The 19,487-nt window shown below is 46.4% G+C and overlaps 1 protein-coding gene and 1 pseudogene across 1 annotated transcript in view; one reads left to right on the forward strand and one right to left on the reverse strand.

The window, feature by feature from the left end:
* The window catches only part of LOC149431275 (nephrocystin-4-like), a gene marked incomplete at both ends in the record, with an annotated part of 178,425 nt that overhangs the window by 80,074 nt on the left and 78,864 nt on the right, over positions 1 to 19,487 (forward strand). The window contains one exon of the mRNA XM_089665727.1: positions 1,155 to 1,280. Within this exon, the coding sequence (XP_089521853.1) occupies positions 1,155 to 1,280 (126 nt within the window). The remainder of the gene's footprint in view (positions 1 to 1,154; positions 1,281 to 19,487) is intronic.
* On the reverse strand, positions 5,982 to 10,695 carry LOC149431276 (uncharacterized; annotated as a pseudogene).

Consider the following 19,487-nt stretch of genomic DNA (forward strand, 5'->3'; position numbering starts at 1 on the left):
TTATAGGGCTCAGGTTACATGGTGATGGTTGGGGTGCACAGGCACAATGGTGGTGATTGGGTTTGAAGGCACAGGCTTCGTGGTGATGGTTGAGGGGCACAAGCTCCATTGTGGTGGTTTACTTGGAAGGCACAGGCTCCATGTTGGTGGTTGGGTTGGGGGGGAAACAGGCTCTGTGGTGATGGTTGGGTTGGAGGGCACAGGCTTCTTGGTGATGGTTGGGGGGCACAGGCACAATGGTGGGGGTTGGGTTGGGGGGCACAGGCTTCATGGTGATGGTTGGGGCACAGGCTCCATTGTGATGGTTGAGTTGGAAGGCACAGGCTCTGTGCTGGTGGTTGTGGGGGGGCACAGACTCTATGGCGATGGATGGGTTGGGGGGCACAGGCACAATGGTGGTGGTTGGACAGGAGGGCACAGGCTGCATGGTGGTGGTTGGACTGGGGGGCACAGGCTCCATTGTGGTGGTTGGACTGGAGGGCACAGGCTCCATGGTGGATGTTGGGTTGGAGGGCACAGACTGCATGGTGGTGGTTGGGTTGAAGAGCACAAAACTTGGAATTTTGGTGAGGAGGTGTAATGCCCCAAATCTTTCAGATATTTGGTCCGCTACCATCCACCTAACACCAGATATTAGTTTGGAGTTTATTTAGATTTCAGAATCAGATCTGACACTTCCTGGGGTGGTCAAAGTTCCTAGCAAGTTCAAGAGCGCACTGCAAGTGAACAAGAAAAATCCATGGAAAGAAAATCGACAAAAATTACAAATTTAAAATAACAGATATTTCTGTGTTCACCTGCAATTTTTTAATTGGGTAACTCTATAGGGAACCAATAAACCTGAACGAAGGTACAATATTCCACTGCTCCTATGAGGTCCACCAGTAAATGGAAAATTGGACCAACCTGAATGATAAAACATGGCGGGCGGGAGCTCCTAGATCTGAGCTGTATAAAGACGGATTTGCTTTTGAAGGTCTCTAGTTTTCCGTCGTTCCAGAGGTCGTGCCGGTAATATGGTGAACACTCTCTTCCCCGTGTGATATCTCCAACAAGCCCCCATCCTAGATGTGAGGGAAGCAGCACTGGACTCCGTTTACATGTTGACCTTTCGCAGATCCCGCTGAGACAGAAATGTTTTGTTTTTCCTGTAGTTGTCGATATCCCAGCTGACTACATCGTCTCGCTATCCGACCATAAGTCACTCGTCCAAAACCCCTCTACAGCAAGTCCCCAGCCAGCTCCTACCTTCACCAATGGCCCTGCGGCCGTCTCACGCGGTAAGTCTTCTTGTTTTAACATTTTGCATTTTCAGCCCTGAAATACGAAACATTAACGTTGCTTTATGTCTGCTGCGAAGACGCACTGCGATTCGAGTGCATTTGGGCTTTCAAGAGGCTTTTTATAAAAGCCGGGTTGCATGTTCTATATCTGTTCAGAGGAGAATTTACAGATCAACATTCAGCCGTAAAGTGTTACTAAACCCACAACAGTCTGTAGATGCAGTAAAGCATGCTGGTTATACTCACTGTGGAACCTAAGGGGTTAATTCTCTGCATTGTGTAAAAAGGCTGTTTGATCCTGTCTTCTCGATCCTCCCATTCTTCCAGTGTCCCCCTCTTATCTCCTGATAAGACATATCGTGTGGAGTCACTCTGCACATGCTCAGTTTGGTGTGTATTTCTAGAGAGGTTTTTTTTTTATTCTTTGGAAAGTGCATGTGATCAGCACAGGGCCAATCAGCACTGTCCAAATAGAGGTCAGGGGTCCTGCATCCTCCTAGAGCAGAATGAAAACTCCTCCTACAAGCTTTAACCAGTGCTCTGCTGGACACTGATAGAAGTCACAAGACTGCTCTATACTGCTGATGAGAAAAGGTATTTAGCAGTTTATATTTACTAAAATAATTGTATTTCCATGTTGTGTGTACTGTGGGAGACCGGATATAGTAGATATAGGAGAGAGGATACAGTGAATGCGGGGTCCGGGGAGAGCGGATATAGTAAATGCGGGGTCCGGAGAGAGCGGATATAGTGAATGGGGGGTCTGGGGAGAGCGGATATAGTGAATGCGGGGTCCGGGGAGAGCGGATATAGTGAATGCGGGGTCCGGGGAGAGCGGATATAGTAAATGCGGGGTCCGGGGAGAGCGGATATAGTGAATGGGGGGTCCGGGGAGAGCGGATATAGTGAATGGGGGGTCTGGGGAGAGCGGATATAGTGAATGCGGGGTCCGGGGAGAGCGGATATAGTGAATGCGGGGTCCAGGGAGAGCGGATATAGTGAATGCGGGGTCCGGGGAGAGCAGATATAGTGAATGCGGGGTCCGGGGAGAGCGGATATAGTGAATGCGGGGTCCAGGGAGAGCGGATATAGTGAATGCCAGGTCCGGGGAGAGTAGATATAGTGAATGCGGGGTCCTGGGAGAGCGGATATAGTGAATGCGGGGTCCGGGGAGAGCAGATATAATGAATGCGGGGTCCGGGGAGAGCGGATATAGGGAATGCGGGGTCCGGAGAGAGCGGACATACTGAATGCGGGGTCCGGGGAGAGCGGATATAGTGAATGCGGGATCCGGGGAGAGCGGATATAGTGAATGCGGGGTCCGGGGAGAGCGGATATAGTGAATGCAGGGTCCGGGGAGAGCGGATGTAGTGAATGCGGGGTCCGGGGAGAGCGGATATAGTGAATGCGGGGTCCGGGGAGAGCGGATATAGTGAATGCGGGGTCCCGGGAGAGCGGATATAGTGAATGCCAGGTCCGGGGAGAGTAGATATAGTGAATGCGGGGTCCGGGGAGAGCGGATATAGTGAATGCAGGGTCCGTGGAGAGCGGATATACTAAATGCGGGGTCCGGGGAGAGCGGATATAGTGAATGCGGGGTCCGGGGAGAGCAGGTATAGGGAATGCAGGGTCCGGGGAGAGCGGATATAGTGAATGCGGGGTCCCGGGAGAGTGGATATAGTGAATGCGGGGTCCGGGGAGAGCGGATATAGTGAATGCGGGGTCCGGGGAGAGCGGATATAGTGAATGCGGGGTCCCGGGAGTGCGGATATAGTGAATGCGGGGTCTGGGGAGAGCGGATTTAATGAATGCGGGGTCCGGGGAGAGCGGATATAGTGAATGCGGGGTCCGGGGGGAGCGGATATACTGAATGCGGGGTCCAGTTAAAAGCGCTTCCAAAATGCCTGTCTGAGGCCTGCTGACAAAGCCAGTGTGAACGTAGCCTTAGACTTGTGTCACAATTGTATATACTATGTTCTTTTTTTGTTTTGTTTTTGATTTTTTTTTGGGGGGGGGGGGGCAGGGTTTGCTATTTTTTTTCCCACAAAAGTGGAGTTACCCTTTAAATCACAGTTGTCAAGTTTCCCTTTCTGCAGGAGTACAAATGGTGGGAAATAATGTGCAGAACCAAGTCTTTGTACGGGTCGGCACCGGGCAGCGCCATACACTTCATCTCACCACTAGATAGGTTGGACATTTAGTAGGTATTTGGGGTGATTTTATTGGCCGGTAATTTGTGTGATAAAAGATAATTGGTTGATAAGTGGTTAATGCGATCCTCACTTTTGGCTGAGACGCACGCAGCGTTTTCCGGAGAACCTGCCGACCTTCTGCTTTGTTCTGCTGTCCTGGGGCTGAGCTGACTACACAGGAGGAGATTAGCATCCCGGACCCGGCATTAAGCAGCCTGAAAGGTTTCTCTGGTAGAATTTACGCTTTTCCGTGACAGCTGAATTATTTATTTACATACGACAACAACTAATGGTACATTAGAAATTCACCGGCGTATGCGCTCAGTCTATAGCTTCCAGCTCATTGACCTTCACTCTTCGCTCTACAATCTACTGCGCTATACACTCCACCTAATGCCTCCTCCAATGAATAATTAGGCACTCCTCGCGCTTTATACGCTCAACACAGGCCTTAACTCTTTCCAAGAAAAGTTCACAACACGCAACGGAGACAACGCAAACTCTTCTTCCGCTTCTTCCCTGTCTTTTTCTTTCAATTTCTTTCCTTATCTCTTTTTTTTCATTCCTCTTTTATTCTCTTTTCCTTTTCATCTTCCATCTTCCTCTCCTCTTTGTTTTTTTTTTTTCCATTTTCCTCTTTCCTTTCTCTTCATCTTTTTTATGCTCCTGTCCTCATTCATTTCCTGTGATTTCCTCTTCTCCCTTCCTCTCTTCTTTCATTTCTGTTACTCTTTATTCTCCTTTGTGTTTCCCTCCCTATCCTCTTTCCTATTCTACTCTCTGTGTTCTCCTTTTCTCATCTCTTCCCTCTGCCTGTGTTTTGTATTCTCTCTCTTTTCCTCCTCCTCCTCTCTCTGCTCCTTTTTTCTTTCTGCTTTCCCTCTTTCTATTTTCCTCTCTTCTCCTGTCCACCTTCCTTTTATTCTGTCTTCTCTTTCTGCTCCTCTGCTCTCCACTTTCTTCTTTTTTTTCCTTCCCTTTACGTCTCCTTTTTTCTCTTCTCTTGCTTCCTTTTATCATCTCCCCCCCCCCCCCTTCTCTTTCATGCCCTCTATTTCCTCTCTTCTCTTCTTCTCCTCCCCTCTCCTATTCTCTTTTTTTTCTCCTCCTCTCCCCTCCCCCTTTTCTTTTTCCTCTCTTCTCCTTTCCTCTATGCATTTTTTTCATCTCTTCTTTTTTCCCTCCTCTCCTCTTCATTCTCCTTTCTTCCCATATCTTTTAACCTTTTTTGTTTCTTATTCCCCTTTTTTTCCTCTTCTCACTTTTTTTTCTTCTCTTCCCTCTTTTTTTTCCTTTTTCCTCAACTTTCATCCTTCCTTATTATCCCCTTTTTCTCCTCTTTCTTCTCCTCTTTACTATCCTCCGTTCTCCTTTTTACTCTTTTCTCCTGTTTTCTCTCCTCTTTCTTCTCCTGATTCCCCTGTTTCCAGTCACCTATTCTCCTCTTCCTTCTTCTGTTTCCTGCCCTTTCTTCTTCTCTTTTTTCTGTTTCCTGTTCTCTCTTCTCCTCTTTTTTCTGTTTCATATCCTCCCTTCTCCCATTCCTTCTTCTGTTTCCTGTCCTCTCTTCTCTTCCTCCTTCTGTTTTCTATCCTCTCTTCCTCCTTCTGTTTCCTGTCATCTCTTCTCTTCCTCCTTCTGTTTCCTGTCATCTCTTCTCTTCCTCCTTCTGTTTCCTGTCCTCTCTTCTCATCCTTCTTCTGTTTCTTGTTCTCTCTTCTCTCTTCCTTTTTTTGTTTCCTGTTCTCTCTTCTCCTTTCTCCTTCTTCTGTTTCCTGTTCTCCCTTCTCCTTTTCCTTCTTCTCTTTCCTGTCCTCTCTTCTCTTCCTTCTTCTGTTTCCTGCCCTGTCTTCTCTTCCTCCTTCTGTTTCCTATTCTCTCTTCTCTTCCTCCTTCTGTTTTCTATCCTCTCTTCCTCCTTTTGTTTCCTGTCATCTCTTCTCTTCCTCCTTCTGTTTCCTGTCATCTCTTCCTTCTGTTTCCTGTCCTCTCTTCTTTTCCTTCTTCTGTTTCCTGTCCTCTCTTTTCATCCTTCTTCTGTTTACTGTTCTCTCTTATCTTTTCCTTTTTTTGTTTCCTGTTCTCTCTTCTCCTTTCTCCTTCTTCTGTTTCCTGTTCTCTCTTCTCCTTTCTCCTTCTTCTGTTTCCTGTTCTCCCTTCTCCTTTTCCTTCTTCTCTTTCCTGTCCTCTCTTCTCTTCCTTCTTCTGTTTCCTGCCCTGTCTTCTCTTCCTCCTTCTGTTTTCTATCCTCTCTACTCTTCCTCCTTCTGTTTCCTGTCATCTCTTCTCTTCCTCCTTTTGTTTCCTGTTCTCTCTTCCTTCTGTTTCCTGTCCTCTCTTCTCTTCCTTCTTCTGTTTCCTGTCCTCTCTTCTCTTCCTCCTTCTGTTTCCTGTCCTCTCTTCTTTCTTCTGTTTCCTGTCCTCTCCTCTTTCTTCTGTTTCCTGTCCTCTCCTCTCTTCCTCCATTTCCTGTCCTCTCTTCTCTTCCTCCTTCTCTTTCCTGTCCTCACTTCTCTTCCTCCTTCTGTTTCCTATCCTCTCTTCTCATCCTTCTTCTGTTTCCTGTTCTCTCTTCTCTTTTCCTTTTTTAGTTTCCTGTTCTCTCTTCTCCTTTCTCCTTCTTCTGTTTCCTGTTCTCCTTTCTCCTTTTCCTCCTTCTGTTTCCTGTTCTCTCTTCTCTTCCTTCTGCTGTTTCCTGTCCTCTCTTCTCTTCCTCCTTTTGTCTCCTGTCCTCTCTTCTCTTCCTCCTGTTTCCTGTCTTCTCTTCTCTTCCTCCTTTTGTTTCCTGTTCTCTCTTCTCTCTTCCTTCTGTTTCCTGTCCTCTCTTCTCTTCCTTCTTCTGTTTCCTGTCCTCTCTTATCTTCCTCCTTCTGTTTCCTGTCCTTACTTCTCTTCCTCCTTCTGTTTCCTGTCCTCTCTTCTCTTCCTCCTTCTGTTTCCTGTCCTCTCTTCTCTTCCTCCTTCTGTTTCCTGTCCTCTCTTCTCTTCCTCCTTCTGTTTCCTGTTCTCTCTTCTCTGTTCCTTCTTCTGTTTCCTGTTCTCCCTTCTCCTTTTCCTTCTTCGGTTTCCTGTCCTCTCTTCTCTTCCTCCTTCTGTTTCCTGTCCTCTATTCTTTTTTTTCTTCTGTTTCCTGTCCTCTCTTCTCTTCCTTCTTCTGTTTCCTCTCCTCTTTCTTCTCCTGATTCTCCTGTTTCCAGTCCCCTATTCTCCCATTCCTTCTTCTGTTTCCTGTCCTCTCTTCTCTTCCTTCTTCTGTTTCCTGTCCTGTCTTCTCTTCCTCCTTTTGTTTCCTGTCCTCTCTTCTCTTCCTTCTTGTGTTTCCTGTCCTCTCTTCTCTTCCTCCTTCTGTTTCCTGTCTTCTTTTTTCTTCCTCCTTGTGTTTCCTGTCTTCTCTTCCTCCTTCTGTTTCCTGTCCTCTCTTCTCTTCCTCCTTCTGTTTCCTGTCCTCTCTTCTCTTCCTTCTACTGTTTCCTGTCCTCTCTTCTTTTTTCTTCTGTTTCCTGTCCTCTCTTCTTTTTTCTTCTGTTTCCTGTCTTCTCTTCTCTTCCTCCTTCTGTTTCCTGTCTTCTCTTCTCTTCCTTCTTCTGTTTCCTGTCCTCTCTTCTCTTTTTTCTTCTGTTTTCTGTGCTCTCTTCTCTTTCTCCTTCTGTTTCCTGTCCTCTCTTCTCTTCCTCCTTCTGTTTTCTGTCCTCTCTTCTCTTCCTCCTTCTGTTTCCTGTCCTCTCTTATTTTCCTGCTTCTGGTTCCTGTCCTCTCTTCTCCTTTCTCCTTCTTCTGTTTCCTGTCCTCTCTTCTCTTCCGCCTTCTGTTTCCTGTCCTCTCTTCTCTTCCGCCTTCTGTTTCCTGTCCTCTCTTCTCTTTCTTCTTTTGTTGTTTCTCCCCTTTGTTTTCTTATCTTTTTCTCCTCTTTCGTTTTATTTTCTATTATTCTCATCTCTTTTGCCGTGTTCCTCTTCTGTTTTTCTTCTTTATTCTCCCCTTCCTTCTTTTTTTTTGCCCTTTGCCTCTACTTTCTTCTCTTTTTTTCTCTCTCCCCTTCCTCTCTTCTCTTCCTCCTTCTGTTTCCTGTCCTCTCTTCTTTTTTCTTCTGTTTCCTGTCCTCTCTTCTCTTCCTCCTTCTGTTTCCTGTCCTCTCTTCTCTTCCTCCTTCTGTTTCCTGTTCTCCCTTCTCCTTTTCCTTCTTATGTTTCCTGTTTTATCTTCTCTTCCTCCTTCTGTTTCCTGTCCTCTCTTCTTTTTTCTTCTGTTTCCTGTCCTCTCTTCTTTTCTCTTATCTTCCTTCTTCTGTTTATTGTCCTCTCCTCTCTTCCTCCATTTCCTGTCCTCTCTTCTCTTCCTCCTTCTGTTTCCTGTTCTCTCTTCTCTTCCTTCTTCTGATTCCTGTCCTCTCTTCTCTCTTCCTTTTTTTTCCTGTTCTCTCTTCTCTTCCTCCTTCTGTTTCCTGTCCTCTCTTCTTTTTTCTTCTGTTTCCTGTCCTCTCTTCTTTTTTCTCCTTCTTCTGTTTCCTGTTCTATCTTCTCTTCCTCCTTCTGTTTCCTGTCCTCTCTTCTTTTTTCTTCTGTTTCCTGTCCTCTCTTCTCTTCCTCCTTCTGTTTCCTGTCCTCTCTTCTCTTCCTCCTTCTGTTTCCTGTTCTCCTTTTCCTTCTTATGTTTCCTGTTTTATCTTCTCTTCCTCCTTCTGTTTCCTGTCCTCTCTTCTTTTTTCTTCTGTTTCCTGTCCTCTCTTCTTTTTTCTTCTGTTTCCTGTCTTCTCTTCTCTTCCTCCTGTTTCCTGTCCTCTGTTCTCTTCCTCCTTCTGTTTCCTGTCCTCTCTTCTCTTCCTCCTTCTGTTTCCTGTCCTCTCTTCTCTTCCTCCTTCTGTTTCCTGTCCTCTCTTCTTTTTTCTTCTGTTTCCTGTCTTCTCTTCTCTTCCTCCTTCTGTTTTCTGTCCTCTCTTATCTTCCTCCTTCTGTTTCCTGTCCTCACTTTTCTTCCTCTTTCTGTTTCCTGTCCTCTCTTCCTCCTTGTGTTTTCTGTCCTCTCTTATCTTCCTCCTTCTGTTTCCTGTCCTCTCTTCTTTTCCGCCTTCTGTTTCCTGTCCTCTCTTCTTTTCCGCCTTCTGTTTCCTGTCCTCTCTTCTCTTTCTTCTTTTGTTGTTTCTCCCCTTTGTTTTCTTATCTTTTTCTCCTCTTTCGGTTTATTTTCAATTATTCTCATCTCTTTTCCCGTGTTCCTCTTCTGTTTTTCTTCTCTATTCTCCCCTTCCTTCTTTTTTTTTGCCCTTTGCCTCTACTTTCTTCTCTTTTTTTCTCTCTCCCCTTCCTCTCTTCTCTTCCTCCTTCTGTTTCCTGTCCTCTCTTCTTTTTTCTTCTGTTTCCTGTCCTCTCTTCTCTTCCTCCTTCTGTTTCCTGTCCTCTCTTCTCTTCCTCCTTCTGTTTCCTGTTCTCCCTTCTCCTTTTCCTTCTTATGTTTCCTGTTTTATCTTCTCTTCCTCCTTCTGTTTCCTGTCCTCTCTTCTTTTTTCTTCTGTTTCCTGTCCTCTCTTCTTTTCTCTTATCTTCCTTCTTCTGTTTATTGTCCTCTCCTCTCTTCCTCCATTTCCTGTCCTCTCTTCTCTTCCTCCTTCTGTTTCCTGTTCTCTCTTCTCTTCCTTCTTCTGATTCCTGTCCTCTCTTCTCTCTTCCTTTTTTTTCCTGTTCTCTCTTCTCTTCCTCCTTCTGTTTCCTGTCCTCTCTTCTTTTTTCTTCTGTTTCCTGTCCTCTCTTCTTTTTTCTCCTTCTTCTGTTTCCTGTTCTATCTTCTCTTCCTCCTTCTGTTTCCTGTCCTCTCTTCTTTTTTCTTCTGTTTCCTGTCCTCTCTTCTCTTCCTCCTTCTGTTTCCTGTCCTCTCTTCTCTTCCTCCTTCTGTTTCCTGTTCTCCTTTTCCTTCTTATGTTTCCTGTTTTATCTTCTCTTCCTCCTTCTGTTTCCTGTCCTCTCTTCTTTTTTCTTCTGTTTCCTGTCCTCTCTTCTTTTTTCTTCTGTTTCCTGTCTTCTCTTCTCTTCCTCCTGTTTCCTGTCCTCTGTTCTCTTCCTCCTTCTGTTTCCTGTCCTCTCTTCTCTTCCTCCTTCTGTTTCCTGTCCTCTCTTCTCTTCCTCCTTCTGTTTCCTGTCCTCTCTTCTTTTTTCTTCTGTTTCCTGTCTTCTCTTCTCTTCCTCCTTCTGTTTTCTGTCCTCTCTTATCTTCCTCCTTCTGTTTCCTGTCCTCACTTTTCTTCCTCTTTCTGTTTCCTGTCCTCTCTTCCTCCTTGTGTTTTCTGTCCTCTCTTATCTTCCTCCTTCTGTTTCCTGTCCTCTCTTCTTTTCCGCCTTCTGTTTCCTGTCCTCTCTTCTTTTCCGCCTTCTGTTTCCTGTCCTCTCTTCTCTTTCTTCTTTTGTTGTTTCTCCCCTTTGTTTTCTTATCTTTTTCTCCTCTTTCGGTTTATTTTCAATTATTCTCATCTCTTTTCCCGTGTTCCTCTTCTGTTTTTCTTCTCTATTCTCCCCTTCCTTCTTTTTTTTTTGCCCTTTGCCTCTACTTTCTTCTCTTTTTTTCTCTCTCCCCTTCCCTCTGTTTCCTCTCCTCTTTCTTTCACGCTTTCCTCTTCTATTACACTCCCCTTTCTTCTCCTCTTTTCTCCTCTCTGTTCCCTTTTTTGCTCTCCTCTTTTCTTTTTCCCTCATTCTCCTCCTGGTTCCTCTTATATTTTTCCTTTCCTCTGTTCTGCCCCCCCCCCCCTTTTTCTTTTTTCTTCCCTTCTTTTCCTCCCCATCATTCATTTTCTTCCTTCATCCTCTCCTGTTTTCATCTCTGTCCTTTTCTCTTCTGTATCTTTTCTTCCCTCATCTCTCTCTTTGCCCCCAGTCTTTATATCTGCATTTGCTCTTGCTCTCTTTCTTTGCATATTTCTCCGTACCGTACAGTTTGCTCCTCATCTCCTTGGATTTGTTGGAATCTCCCGCTGATTTGCAATTAGGTTTGTTTAACAAATCAGATCTGTCCTGTCACCTCGCAGCTCGATGTTGGCACCCCATTACATCCAGCAGATTTTACATAGCATCAGAAATTGTTTTAAATTGCTCGCCCTGTGCTGTTGTATTGCCATTTTTTTTTTCTCAGAAAAGCCAGGTTAGCCTGTCCGCTGCACCTCGCTTACCATGGCAACCAGACTTCAGTGAGCGATGTAGAATGTTGGTTGCTAGGGTGGGACAGGTGAATACCATGGAATGCTCAGGATCCCGCAGGCAACTGCTGAGTAACCTTCATGATCTGCACATCGGGAGCTCTCAGCACTGCTGTCTGCCGGAACATGGCTAGTAAGTATTCAAAATGGCTTTAGCCATTTGCTGACCGATGCATGTCTAACAAAAAACGTCCTGTCATCAGGATCATGGTTACAGCTGCAGCCACGATACTGAAAGTGATCACTTTTACAGCGCCATGAAGGGAAGTCTAGGACAGCTTCCCATAGAGGAGATGGAGAAATGTCCATTCCCTGATCTCCTCTGTGAGGAATGAACACAGCGCCACGAAGGGGAGTCCGGGACAGCTTCCCATAGAGGAGATGGAGAAATGTCCATTCCCTGATCTCCTTTGTGAGGAATGAACACAGCGCCATGAAGGGGAGTCCAGGACAGCTTACCATAGAGGTGATGGAGAAATGTCCATTCCCTGATCTTCTCAGTGAGGAATGAACACAGCCCCACAAAGGGGAGTCCGGGACAGCTTCCCATAGAGGAGATGGAGAAATGTCCATTCCCTGATCTCCTCTGTGAGGAATGAACACAGCGCCATGAAGGGAAGTCCAGGACAGCTTCCCATAGTGGAGATGGAGAAATGTCCATTCCCTGATCTCCTCTGTGAGGAATGAACACAGCACCACGAAGGGGGAGTCCAGGACAGCTTCCCATAGAGGAGATGGAGAAATGTCCATTCCCTGATCTCCTCTGTGAGGATTGAATGCAGTGCCACGAAGGGGAGTCCAGGACAGCTTCCCATAGAGGAGATGGAGAAATGCCAATTTCCTGATCTCCTCTGTGAGGAATGAATGCAGCGCCACGAAGGGGAGTCCAGGTCAGCTTCCCATAGAGGAGATGGAGAAATGTCCATTCCCTGATCTTCTCAGTGAGGAATGAACACAGCCCCACGAAGGGGAGTCCGGGACAGCTTCCCATAGAGGAGATGGAGAAATGTCCATTCCCTGATCTCCTCTGTGAGGAATGAATGCAGCTCCATGAAGGGGAGTCCGGGACAGCTTCTCATAGAGGAGATGGAGAAATGTCCATTCCCTGATCTCCTCTGTGAGGAATGAACACAGCGCCACGAAGGGGAGTCCAGGACAGCTTCCCATAGAGGAGATGGAGAAATGTCCATTCCCTGATCTCCTCTGTGAGGAATGAACACAGCGGGAGCTCTCAGCACTGCTGTCTGCCTGAACATGGCAAATAAGTATTCAAAATGGCTTTAGCCATTTGCTGACCGATGCATGTCTAACAAAAAACGTCCTGTCATCAGGATCATGGTTACAGCTGCAGCCACAATACCGAAAGTGATCACTTTTACAACACCACGAAGGGAAGTCCAGGACAGCTTCCCATAGAGGAGATGGAGAAATGTCCATTCCCTGATCTCCTTTGCGAGGAATGAACACAGCGCCATGAAGGGGAGTCCAGGACAGCTTACCATAGAGGTGATGGAGAAATGTCCATTCCCTGATCTTCTCAGTGAGGAATGAACACAGCCCCACAAAGGGGAGTCCGGGACGGCTTCCCATAGAGGAGATGGAGAAATGTCCATTCCCTGATCTCCTCTGTGAGGAATGAACACAGCGCCATGAAGGGAAGTCCAGGACAGCTTCCCATAGTGGAGATGGAGAAATGTCCATTCCCTGATCTCCTCTGTGAGGAATGAACACAGCGCCATGAAGGGGGAGTCCAGGACAGCTTTCCATAGAGGAGATGGAGAAATGTCCATTCCTTGATCTTCTCAGTGAGGAATGAACGCAGCCCCACGAAGGGGAGTCCGGGACAGCTTCCCATAGAGGAGATGGAGAAATGTCCATTCCCTGATCTCCTCTGTGAGGATTGAATGCAGTGCCACGAAGGGGAGTCCAGGACAGCTTCCCATAGAGGAGATGGAGAAATGTCCATTCCCTGATCTCCTCTGTGAAGAATGAACACAGCGCCACGAAGGGAAGTCCAGGACAGCTTCCCATAGAGGAGATGGAGAAATGTCCATTCCCTGATCTCCTCTGTGAGGAATGAACACAGCGCCCCAAAGGGGAGTCCGGGACAGCTTCCCATAGAGGAGATGGAGAAATGCCAATTTCCTGATCTCCTCTGTGAGGAATGAACACAGCGCCATGAAGGGAAGTCCAGGACAGCTTCCCATAGTGGAGATGGAGAAATGTCCATTCCCTGATCTCCTCTGTGAGGAATGAACACAGCGCCACGAAGGGGGAGTCCAGGACAGCTTTCCATAGAGGAGATGGAGAAATGTCCATTCCTTGATCTTCTCAGTGAGGAATGAACGCAGCCCCACGAAGGGGAGTCCGGGACAGCTTCCCATAGAGGAGATGGAGAAATGTCCATTCCCTGATCTCCTCTGTGAGGATTGAATGCAGTGCCACGAAGGGGAGTCCAGGACAGCTTCCCATAGAGGAGATGGAGAAATGTCCATTCCCTGATCTCCTCTGTGAAGAATGAACACAGCGCCACGAAGGGAAGTCCAGGACAGCTTCCCATAGAGGAGATGGAGAAATGTCCATTCCCTGATCTCCTCTGTGAGGAATGAACACAGCGCCCCAAAGGGGAGTCCGGGACAGCTTCCCATAGAGGAGATGGAGAAATGCCAATTTCCTGATCTCCTCTGTGAGGAATGAATGCAGCGCCACGAAGGGGAGTCCAGGTCAGCTTCCCATAGAGGAGATGGAGAAATGTCCATTCCCTGATCTTCTCAGTGAGGAATGAACACAGCCCCACGAAGGGGAGTCCGGGACAGCTTCCTATAGAGGAGATGGAGAAATGTCCATTCCCTGATCTCCTCTGTGAGGAATGAATGCAGCTCCATGAAGGGGAGTCCGGGACAGCTTCTCATAGAGGAGATGGAGAAATGTCCATTCCCTGATCTCCTCTGTGAGGAATGAACACAGCGCCATGAAGGGGAGTCCAGGACAGCTTCCCATAGAGGAGATGGAGAAATGTCCATTCCCTGATCTCCTCTGTGAAGAATGAACACAGCCCCATGAAGGGGAGTCCAGGACAGCTTCCCATAGAGGAGATGGAGAAATGTCCATTCCCTGATCTCCTCTGTGAGGAATGAACACAGCGGGAGCTCTCAGCACTGCTGTCTGCCTGAACATGGCAAATAAGTATTCAAAATGGCTTTAGCCATTTGCTGACCGATGCATGTCTAACAAAAAACGTCCTGTCATCAGGATCATGGTTACAGCTGCAGCCACAATACCGAAAGTGATCACTTTTACAACACCACGAAGGGAAGTCTGGGACAGCTTCCCATAGAGGAGATGGAGAAATGTCCATTCCCTGATCTCCTTTGTGAGGAATGAACACAGCGCCACAAAGGGGAGTCCAGGACAGCTTCCCATAGAGGAGATGGAGAAATGTCCATTCCCTGATCTCCTTTGTGAGGAATGAACACAGCGCCATGAAGGGGAGTCCAGGACAGCTTACCATAGAGGTGATGGAGAAATGTCCATTCCCTGATCTTCTCAGTGAGGAATGAACACAGCCCCACAAAGGGGAGTCCAGGACAGCTTCCCATAGAGGAGATGGAGAAATGTCCATTCCCTGATCTCCTCTGTGAGGAATGAACACAGCGCCATGAAGGGGAGTCCAGGACAGCTTCCCATAGTGGAGATGGAGAAATGTCCATTCCCTGATCTCCTCTGTGAGGAATGAACACAGCGCCACGAAGGGGAGTCCAGGACAGCTTCCCATAGAGGTGATGGAGAAATGTCCATTCCCTGATCTTCTCAGTGAGGAATGAACACAGCCCCACAAAGGGGAGTCCAGGACAGCTTCCCATAGAGGAGATGGAGAAATGTCCATTTCCTGATCTCCTCTGTGAGGAATGTATGCAGCGCCACGAAGGGGAGTCCAGGACAGCATAGCATTGAGGAGATGGAGAAATGTCCATTCCTTGATCTTCTCAGTGAGGAATTAACACAGCCCCACGAAGGGGAGTCCGGGACAGCTTCCCATAGAGGAGATGGAGAAATGTCCATTCCCTGATCTCCTCTGTGAAGAATGAACACAGCACCACGAAGGGAAGTCCAGGACAGCTTCCCATAGAGGAGATGGAGAAATGTCCATTTCCTGATCTCCTCTGTGAGGAATGAACACAGTGCCATGAAGGGGAGTCCAGGACAGCTTCCCATAGAGGAGATGGAGAAATGTCCATTCCCTGATCTCCTCTTTGAGGAATGAATGCAGCGCCACGAAGGGGAGTCCAGGACAGCTTCCCATAGAGGAGTTAGAGAAATGTCCATTCCCTGATCTCCTCTGTGAGGAATGAACACAGCGCCACGAAGGAGAGTCCGGGACAGCTTCCCATAGAGGAGATGGAGAAATGTCCATTCCCTGATCTCTGTGAGGAATGAACACAGCGCCACGAAGGAGAGTCCGGGACAGCTTCCCATAGAGGAGATGGAGAAATGTCCATTCCCTGATCTCTGTGAGGAATGAACAATGATTTCATCACTTCCAGTTTCAGAGTTGTCTTTTCCTGGCTATTGCAGCCGGGAAATCAGCCAACCAAGCACGTTTTGTCCTTGGTAAGCTGCTATGGAGGGCAGGGGAGACATCAGAGGTCTATTAGACCCCTGATGTCTTCATAAACAGGACCTTTTACCTGCCCAAAGCTATCACGGGGGGGCCAAAAAGCCTTGGGCAGGGGACAGGTCCCCTTTATGAAGACATTAGGGCCCCTCCCACAGAGGATATGGAGAAACATCCATTCACTGATTTCCTCTGTGACAAATGAACCAGGATACAATGATGATTTCATCACTTCCGGTTGCAGAGCTGTCATATCCTGGCTGTTATAGCCAGGGAAGTAGCTAACCAAGCACGATGTATGTAGCTGCATCAGGATTGATCAATTTTCAGATACATACCAGAATTTGTAGACCCTAAACCTTTCCTAAAGACTAAATTACTAGTTTAGTGTAATAAATACACTGATTTGGGTCAACAGTTAATACTTTCAAACAGGCTTGGGACCAGCACAGATCTATACTCAGACAAAAAAGTTAACATGGCAGCACAGTGGCTAAATGGTTAGCACTTCCGCCTGGCAGCACTCGGGTCGATGGTTCGAATCCCAGCCATGGCACCTCCTGCCTGGAGTTTGCATGTTCTCCCTGTGCCTGTGTGGGTTTCCTCTGGGTACTCCAGTTTCCTCCCACACTCCAAAGACATGCTGGGAGGTGAATTGGTTCCTGTCTAAATTGTCCCTAGTATGTATGAATGTGAGTTAGAGACCTTAGACTGTACGCCCCTCGGGGGCGGGGACTGATGTGAATGTACAATATATATGTAAAGCACTGTGCAAATTGACGGCACTATAGTACCTGAAATTAAAAAAAAAAAAAAACTACCCCCCCCCCCCCCAACCTCCAAAAAACAAAAAAATAACGCAAACTCGATGGACTACTCAGGCTTTTTCTGCTGTCAGTTTTCTCAGTTTTTATTTTTCATCATAGAAATATCGCAGGATATATTTTGGCCTAAATTTATGAAGAAAGATAATTTATTTGCAAAATATTATAACAGAAACTAATAAAAATGAATTTTTGTTTTTTAAATGTTCAGTCTTTTTTTTGTCTATTTAGTAAAAAAAAAAAAAGTGGTGATTCAATACCATTGAAAGAAAGCTCTATGATAAAAAGCATTTTTTTTTTCAAAAATGTTTGGTCTTTTTTTGTCTATTTAGCAAAAATAAAAAACCAGTGGCGATTCAATACCACAGAAAGAAAGCTCTATGATAAAAATTTCATATGGGTACAGTGTTGCATGACCGCGCAATTGTCATTGAAAGTGTGAGAGCGCTGAAAATTGGCCTGGGCAGGAAAGGGGGGAAAGTGTCCGGACAGGAAGGGGGTGAAAGTCTCTGCTATTGAAGTGGTTAAGCTGCAAGTTTATTTGCGCTTTAACCACCTCCCGTCCGGCCGTTGTATATAAACGGCCGGACGGTGGCACTGCAGGGTCGGGTGGCCGTCTATAAACGGCCTCCCCGCACCCTGCTTGTGCGCGCTCCCTGGGAGCGCGCAGCACCGCGATCCGGTGCCCGCTGTGTCCTCCGGACACAGTGAAACACCGATCGTCGGACGGGACCTCTGTACGAGGTCCCGATCATGTGATCACTGATTGGCCAATCAGTGATCACATGCAAAGTAGTAAGCAAGATGTCACTTCTGACATCATTGCTTACTATGTGTGAAATCTGTGAATGATCACAGAGGACACATGGTACAGGGCTATTCACAAAAGCCTTGTACCATGTGACAAGCTGTGACCAATCACAGCTCACTCAGTTCTTCTCAATGAGTGCAAGAATGCAGACAGAGAGAAAGAGTTATGATTGCTTTTACATCCTATATGGGTGTAAAAGCAATCAGTGTAAAAAAAAAAAAAAAAATTCTTCATCACCCCTCACAAGTAGTACAGTGTCCATGGTGACACTGTACTGCTAGGGTGACAGTATGTAAAAAAAAAATAAAAAATAATAATATAAAAAAATAAAATAAAAATGTAAAAACAAATGTTTAAAAATTATAATTTTTGCTTATAAACTAATTTGGATTTTTTTTTTTTTACTAAAAAGATAACGGAATAAATTTTGGCTAAGATTTATGATGAAATATTATTTATTTGCAAAATTTTATAAAAAAAACACTTTTTTCAAAATTTTTGGACATTTCATTTACATAGCAAAAAAAATACAAATCCCAGTGGTGAATAAATACCACCAAAATAAAGCTTTATCTATCTAAAAAAAAATGGTAAAAAATTCATTTGGGTACAGTGTTGCATGACCGCGCAATTGTCATTCAAAGTGTGATAGCGCTGAAAGCTGAAAATTGCCCTGGTCAGGAAGGGGGTAAAAGTGTCCGGACTGGAAGTGGTTAAGGATTATAAAAAAAAAAAATATTTATTTTTGTTGAAGCCCCCCGGGTAAATGACATGTTGGGCGTACTTAGGGAAGGAATAAAGTTTCCTGAGATCATGTGAGGCGACAGTGCTAAGCATTTGGTTTAATTATAGATAACCCGCAACGGGTGAAGCAAAGTGGCAAGTCACTTACTTACCTTAATGGAAGTGTTTGGGAGAATCTTCTCCAGGATGCGGCTTATTTATTAACCAGCTCATGAAATACTTATTTGTTGTCTCACTTTAAATAAAAGAAAAAAAAAAAAAAGAACGCCTGCGCAGTGTAGTATATGTAATGGTTGTGAAACTCCCACATCTCACCTCCGTACACACCTCACCCATGGTCACACATTTCATTTCAATATTTGAAACAACGGGCAAGCAGCTAAAAACATACAATGATCAGCCATAACAGTATGACCACCCAACCTAATATTGAGCAGGACCCCCATCTGCCGTAAAAACAGCCCTGGCCCGTCCCACCGTGGACTCCACTAGAGGGTACGCTGTGGTATCCGGCACCGAGCTGTCAGTAGCAGATCCTCTTAAGTCTTGTAAGTTGGGAGGTGCGGTATCACGTACCGGGTGATGGAGGCCAATGGAGAGAGGGCTTCCCTTGCGACCAAGTTCCGGACTCCCCTGAGAGTGGGACAGCGGGAGTCAGGCCCAAAGTGGCACAGGTCGCCTGTAGGAGTGCTGGTTGGTGGTCCACCCAGGAGCACAGCTGGTGCACAGAGATAGGTCTGCAGACAGGAGGCGCCTGTGCGTGGTATGCAGGCCTTCCGGGATTTAGATGTTTACTGGATAGTCGGTTCAAGCCAAGGTCAGGTACCAGGTGGGAATCAGAGCAGACGTAGTCAGATGGGATAGCCGAGGAGCAAGAGAGAGAGTATCCGTAAGCCAAGCCGAGGTCAGATCAGGAGTAAAGTAGAGTAGTCAGGTCCAGGAGCAAGCCGAGTCGGTAACAGGAAGTCGCAGGTCAGAATCACAGGAAACAGGAACAGGGCACGGGGAGCTAGAGATCATCCAGCAACTAGAGGAAGTGATGAGCCTCCTTATAAAGGCCATCTGGCACCAGACTGAGGCTGATCTGTACTTCTGTGGTCATGTAGAGCACTGGCAAAAATGCCAGATCTTCCAGAACTTCTGCCGTGGACAGGACCCTGACATGCGGCCTTCATGGATCTGACTTTTTTTCTTTCCAGCACATCCCACAGATGCTCGATTGGATTGAGATGTGGAGAATATGGAGGCCAAGTCAAAACCTTGTGCCAAACCATTCTCGAACCATTTTTGCAACATTATCCAGCTGAAACAGGCCACTGTCATCAAGGAATACCGTTTCCATTAAGGGGTTTACTTGGTCAGCAACAATGGGTAGGTGGTACGTGTCAAGGAACCTCCACATGAATAGCAGGACTCTTATTTTTTTTAAGGTGCGCCACTTATTCTCCAAACCTTTAATCATAGAGGAAATAGCTGTTGCTCCTGACAGTTTCTTTCAATTCCGGGTTTACGGTGGTAACCATTCAATCTGATCTTGCCTCTGCAGTGTTGCCACCATATTGTGCATGTCGCCATTCCTTGCTCTCTTCTGCCCCATTCAGCTCCTAGCTGCCCAGGTCACAGACATCTACACCAGGGGCTGTCCAGTGTAAATAACTGACAACTCTTCCTCTACTTTGCACAACCCAGGAAGGAGAAGAGGAAAAAGCCCCGCCCACAACCCAGCCCATGCGGAGTCACGTAAAGCAGTCACGTGAACTGGAAATGTATATTGTACAGTACTGATATATAGATTGTTTGTTGGTAGTGTGCACTACTAATGACTTGTACAGAGTATC

Source organism: Staurois parvus, unplaced genomic scaffold (genome assembly GCF_062004578.1).
Source record: "Staurois parvus isolate SC_StPar_1 unplaced genomic scaffold, SC_StPar_1.0 ptg002307l, whole genome shotgun sequence".
NCBI classification, from domain to species: Eukaryota; Metazoa; Chordata; class Amphibia; order Anura; family Ranidae; genus Staurois; species Staurois parvus.